This window comes from Gavialis gangeticus, unplaced genomic scaffold, assembly GCF_001723915.1.
Source record: "Gavialis gangeticus isolate Ggan-Ray unplaced genomic scaffold, GavGan_comp1, whole genome shotgun sequence".
Lineage (NCBI taxonomy): Eukaryota > Metazoa > Chordata > Crocodylia > Gavialidae > Gavialis > Gavialis gangeticus.
The window spans coordinates 21,708,994-21,715,147 of NW_017728997.1; the positions used below are offsets into that span (position 1 = coordinate 21,708,994).

Here is a 6,154-nt window from a genome sequence, read left to right on the forward strand (position 1 = left end):
GGGCTCCGTTTCGGGGGGGGGGGGGGGGACAAGGCAGGGGCTCGAGGAGGTTTTTTGGGGGAAGGGGCTGGGGGGGGGGGAGCTGTGTGCACCCTGGGGAAAGCATGGGGGTCATGTGCCCCTCCTGGATTTGTGCATGGGGCAAAAGACAGGCCACCCACTGTGGGCTAGGGGGCTGTGCCAGCCTCTTCCCAGCAGGAGGCTGGGCTAGGGCTGTGCTTGGGGTCAGCAGGGGCAGCAGCAGAGCTGGGAGTGGTGGTCATGGGGAATTTTGGGGTGGCCAAAGCCCACCCTGTAGCCCCGCTCCCAACTCCTCCCACCTGGCCCAAGCGCAGCCCTGGCCCAGTGCCCCCCGTTGGGAAGAGGCTGGCACAGCCCCAGCCCTGAGCCTAAAGCAGCAGTCCACCCTTGCCCTGTGCACAAATCCATTGGGGGGGGGGGGAAGGAGACATACACCCCTGCCCCCCCATTTCTCCTCTGGGGCGTATTCAACAGCAGGGTCTGCCCCCACATCACCATCCCTGCTGGACAAGCCACCTGTGGCTCCATCCTATGTCCTGCCCAGGCTGGGCAGCGCCTGCCCCTACCCCAACCCCACTCCCTCCTTCACCATGGGGGCCTCAATCTGCACCTTCCACGCCCCTTCCCCACTCACAGACTTACTGTCCAGACACTGCTCTCCAAGCTGCCAGGCTGCATTCTTGACTGCGTGCATACTGCACCTGTACATGCACATAGCTTCCGTTGGTAACATTATTGGCCACACCAGCAAAAAATGTCTATTGTCAATAATGTCAATTTTCCTTTTGTTGGTGCCAATCTGATATAAAAAATCCGTACACCTCTAACTGAATGTGTATACTTATGCGACCTAAAAAACAGAAGAGATCTGACCTGTATCCTTCCCCAAAAGTTTTTGGTAGTATTACCAACCTTGCTCATCATACTGCCAGCCAAATTTCCGTGAATCCTTAAGGGCCTGCCCCAAAAGTGCAGCTTGATGCATCAGTTTCTTAGGAATGCAGCCTACATTGACACAAGTACCACCAAGTCCTGTAATGGAAAAAGCATGTTTGTATAGTACTAGCATCAGCATTGATGTAATATTTGTACTGTTGACTTTTTGTGTACTTGGTTTATTCAGCAGCATATCCATTACTGCTACCTTCTGCATGCATGTAAAGTGGTGTCAAGGAAGTTCCCATTTTATGATCCAGAGTATATGAAAATTTTTACAAACACTTTAATTGCCCATTTACATTAAGTCTGTATTTTACTAATGGATACATTAGTAAGAAAGTATAAAATGAGACCAAATACACTTCTTATGAAAAGTAACTGTGGATTTTTGTAGTTAGAACAGATTGAACACCTCAGAAATCAAGCAACCAGGGTCTGCAGATTAATTACATCCTGTCTGTTCCATGGGATTCAGAACACGTAGCTAAATACTAAAATGGAAACAAAGACATGCATTCCCATTACAACACATAAGAAATTAACTTATACAATCTTCAGAAGAAGATACTTTTCCAAGTAGTGCTGGCTGTTGGTGGTCCAAAAAAAAGGATCGCAGCATGTTTTGACCTATTCATTTGGCTGGACATAACCAAGACAAATTAGTTTTGTTATGGAAAGAATGGATGTGCTGAAGATGTAGAAAATACACTAATCTATATTATAAAAGGCACCTATGATTAAGAAAAAGACACCAGTAAACAAAGCAGTTTCAGGGGACAGATTTCTAGAGCCACGGAAGTGTCATCCAACATGCTGTTAACGCAAGTGTAAAAGTACAATCTCTGGACAGGTGCAATTTTGAGTGTTGTGCAAGAGCTTGGCACTCTGCAAAGATGCTATTCATATGAATGAAGAGAGTCCAATACAGCATTTTCAACTAAGAAGCTTGAATTTGCTTTGTAAGTGTTCATGGAGTGAACTTTAAAGCAACTAAAGTCATTTAACTACCAATTTAAAACGAATATGAAACCCAAGAATAGTTGCTTAAAGTAAAAGATGACAACAATAGTGAAACTCAGGATGAACAGATTCATTCAGAAGAGCAGGCAAGCCAGAATTTCTTTTGCTGTTAAGTGTCACAGAACTGTTGGGATTATGTCCCAACACCTAGGAATACAAAGCCACAGGACTCAATACCAGCACCTAGATCCTTTCACATGCATTCTAATTCAAGGCAGATTATTTGAGCCTTACCCCAGGAGGTACCCAAAGGTGTTGGTACGACATAATCTAGCACCATGACTTTTTTTCCTAAGGTAGCAGCTTCCTGTAAAAAAAGGAAGAAATTAAGTACAAACTACCAAGTTGTACTATTATGACAATGTTTCCCTTGCTTATTGAAGCGTGTGTTTCTACAAAACTTGAGCCAACAGGTCTCACAATTTTTGTTGCACAAAGGTAGAGCTCCAACAGGAGAAGAGAATATCTCCATCGAGCCTAACCAACAGTGCCTGGACCAGCAGCCTCTCCTGGAAGATGTCAGTTAATCCAGGTATCTTACTTCCTGTTTGGGTGTTCCATTTACTAAGCTAATCCACAGAAGGTAGGTACTACCATAACTGCATCCTTCTCATGGCCAGCTCCTCAAAAGAACAGAATAAATCCTGTTCATTTTTTGAGAGGATAGTTGTAGGCACCTAACTTCTGGGGAAGATTCCAGGCTCTGAATCCCAAAAGGATAAATCCATCTCAGGTTCAGAGGAGAGGAGAGAGTTCAGATGTATTCCTCTGCTTAGCTTTCCTGTTGGGGTACTCTAGGGAGCTCCTTGTCCAGTACCTGGATCTTCTTGATTGCTACCTTTAGATTGACAAGCTCCCTTATGTATTCCATAGGGAAGCAAGGCAATTCATATATGGGTTTGGATTCCATTTTGGGGGTAGGCACCCAAGTTTTTAATCAGATTCAGGCCCAACTGACTATATATATGCTTGACCAACATTTAGCTCATACCTTTGAACTATGATCATCTGATTAAGTGAATACTGCATGGCTACTGGACCACTGTTTTGCCAATTACAAATGCTTAAACTGAATGGGCAATTAAAAACAAGCAGCGAACTGGATGCATCTACACATGCGCTTTACTGTGGAGTTGGCCAATTAGTTCTGCAGTAAAGCATCACTGTCTACGTGTGTGCCATTATTAGGGCTCAGTAAATTAACAAACTCCACCATAGGATAGTACTTTCCAGGACAAGTGCTATCCTACAGCAGAGTAATTTACACTGCTGCAGTGTACATGCAGATGGTGACTGGGGCTGGCTGGGACACAAGGCTGCTACAGTGCAGGGGCTGCCTGCTGGCTAGCCCTGCACTGTAGCACCCTCATGCTCTAGCCACCACCTGGAGCCCAGGGTTCTTCTGCCACCACCTGGAGCCCAGGGCTGATCTGCCCTGGCTTAGACTGCTGCGATCCCATGTGCACACGTAAGTGCTGGGCCCAGGAGCAGCTGACTCCAGTACAAACTGAACCAGAGTTTGTGTCCAATTAACTGCTCATGTAGAGGCACCCGCTGTTAACGTTAATATAACTGATGATATAACGTCAAGAGTTGCAGAACTTTTAATCTGGAGTGCCGGTCAGAGTGCAAACTTATGACGTACCTTTGAACAAGCAAGTCCACCAGAGCCACCACCAATAACAATGAGATCATAATCATATGGCTTTACATCTGTTCCAGACCCGAGAAGCTTCTGCAGTGAACCGTTCTGGTAAGCCTGCAACAGCCATATGGATTAATCAAAGAACTGTACGTACATAAGTGATAGCGCAACATAATTTATGAACTTTACCATACTCCGATAGTTCCATTATTTTTGGATTAATAATTAAGAATCTGTTACCTAGCAAATATCTTTAAGCCTGAGAAACAAATAGAGCCACACTCATCTAATAGACAAGGTTCATAATTCCAGAAGAGATTCAATTACTTTCTTATTTTCTGTTCTTAAAATAGTGTCATGTCACACAGCACGAGATTCATACAAAAAGAAGGAAGAGAAAGGACCACTGATGCAAACAACCCCTTTATGATAGCCTAAATTATTAAAAAAAAGCTACAAAAACAGCATTACGAAAAGCTGCAGAACAGGGGTTCTCAGCCTTTTTAGGCTCAAAGCACCACTCCATAACTTGTCTGAATTTCATGACACCCCAATTAAGGATAAGTAGCCTAACACACCAAGCATCTGACCATTTCAGACTTTATTACCATCTGTGACCACAACTGGATGCAGAATAAAAAGAGGGCTGATATCACTTCAAAGGAACTATCCCTAATCCCGAACTCAGGGGTAACATCCCAGAGGCACAGCCAGCTTATTCTGGTGCCTTGTTCAGGTGATGGGAAGGGGATTTTGCCAAGTGTAGGAGAACATGGCTGGGGGCCATATTCTTAACTATTACTATCACTATGCACTGTCCCAGTCTTACCTGCCACAGCACAGACTGATCCAGGGGCTGTAGGCTCCCTGCCTCACTCTTACTCACCCACTCACCCTGTATTGCACTGAACCTCTCAGAGCGGTCACTGATCTGCATGGAGATCAGGGCTGTAAAAGCCTTAATTTAGCTTTAAAAGGGTTAACAAAGCAGCTGCACAGCAGAGGGGAAAAAGGAAGAGGCTGCTAGGGGAATCCTGCCTTGAAGCCAAGAGCTTCCAGGTGAGCCAGTGCTCAGCACAGCCCTTTGCCATCACTTCAGTGGTCCCCTACTTTATTTATTTATTTTTTTTTAAATAAATGCCTGAGGCTTGTGCTCGGGCTGTCCACACCTCCTTATGCTGCTGTGGCATCCAGGCAGACCCCACTAACTTTCACAGTTCCCAATAAGCAACCACTACTATTGCCTTATTTGCTGCATGTTATCCTGAGTTGAGGGTGAGGGGAAGTGTGGGGTAGGGCACAGCAAAGCCATGTCCTTCTCTCCATACAAGGAAAAAAAATCCAGGCTGATACTAGTTAAGGGCTGAACATTTAGTGCAGTGGTTTTCAACCAGACTGCACCAGCTATCCTGCCCAGCTGTTTCTAGAAGGGGCCTGAAAAAGACAGCAACAGAAGGAGGCACTCCTGCCAGTGTTAGACTTATCCAGACCCACCTCTGCAGGTCCCTCCTGGAAACAGGCGTTCAGGGCAGCACATTGTGGCACCCCTCAGAGGGTCTTGTGGCCCTAGTTAAGAACTAGGACTGTGCAAAGCTTCAGGTGGCGATTCAATTTGAAGGAGATTCAGCCTGATTCGGTGGCCGAATCTCCAAATCTGAATCAAATCAGGGAACCAAGTAAAAGGTCCGAACTGATTTGAAGCTCTCCGAATCTTTGGAAAAGATTTGGAGAACTTCAGATCAATTATGACAGTCCCCGATAGCTGCAACAGGGAGCTGCAGCCAGACTCAGAGCTGGTAAACAGGCGGCAGGGGAGGGGACCATGGGGGAACCCCTGCCAGTGCCCAGCCCCCCACCCTAGCTCCTGGTACTTTAACAAAAGCCCCCACTCACTGGGAGCTGGCAGTCAGTGGGGGGGCAATCCTCACTGCCCCCACTGCACGGGGGCTCTGTCACTGCCCCCTGCTGCATAGAAGGTGAGCCTCCTGACCCTCCCCCCTTGCTCCCACAGCCCTCCCGATGGCTGCCCTGCCTACCCCAGCTCCAGCCCTTTAAGATTAAGAAAAAAACAAAAAACAAAAAAAAACCCCCCTGGGACTCACTGCTCCTGCAGTGGCCTCAGGGGGCTCATGGAAGAGCCCCCCACATGGCATGGGGCAGCAGGAATCATCCCCCACTGGTAGGAGTGGTGAGTCCAGGAGGGTTCCCTTGGGTTTTCCCTCCCCCATTAAAGGATTGGAGCCACGGCAGGCAGGGCAGCCATGGAGGGGGCTGGGACAGTGGGTGTGGGGTCAGGGGGCTCATGGCAGAGCCCCCCATGCACCATGGGGCAGTGAGGAGCAGCAGGGATTGCCCCCCCACCTGGCAGTAGCCAGTGAGTAGGGGCTTTTTTTTAAAGAGCTGGGTGGGGCAGCCATGATGCGGGGGCTGGACAGTGGGTGAGGAGTGCTTAGCAGGGCTTGGAGAGCAGGCAGGGGATGAAGCCTGGCAGGGCTCCCCTCCCATGGTCCCCTCCCCACTCCTGCAGCC

At 47.6% G+C, this 6,154-nt stretch overlaps 1 protein-coding gene across 1 annotated transcript in view; it reads right to left on the reverse strand.

Moving 5' to 3' along the window:
- TXNRD3 (thioredoxin reductase 3) overlaps positions 1–6,154 on the reverse strand; it is a 43,866-nt gene that overhangs the window by 12,738 nt on the left and 24,974 nt on the right. The window contains exons 4-6 of the mRNA XM_019504927.1: positions 3,626–3,739; positions 2,215–2,287; positions 934–1,053 (exon numbers count right to left, since the gene is read on the reverse strand). Coding sequence (XP_019360472.1) covers positions 934–1,053; positions 2,215–2,287; positions 3,626–3,739 — 307 coding nt within the window. The remainder of the gene's footprint in view (positions 1–933; positions 1,054–2,214; positions 2,288–3,625; positions 3,740–6,154) is intronic.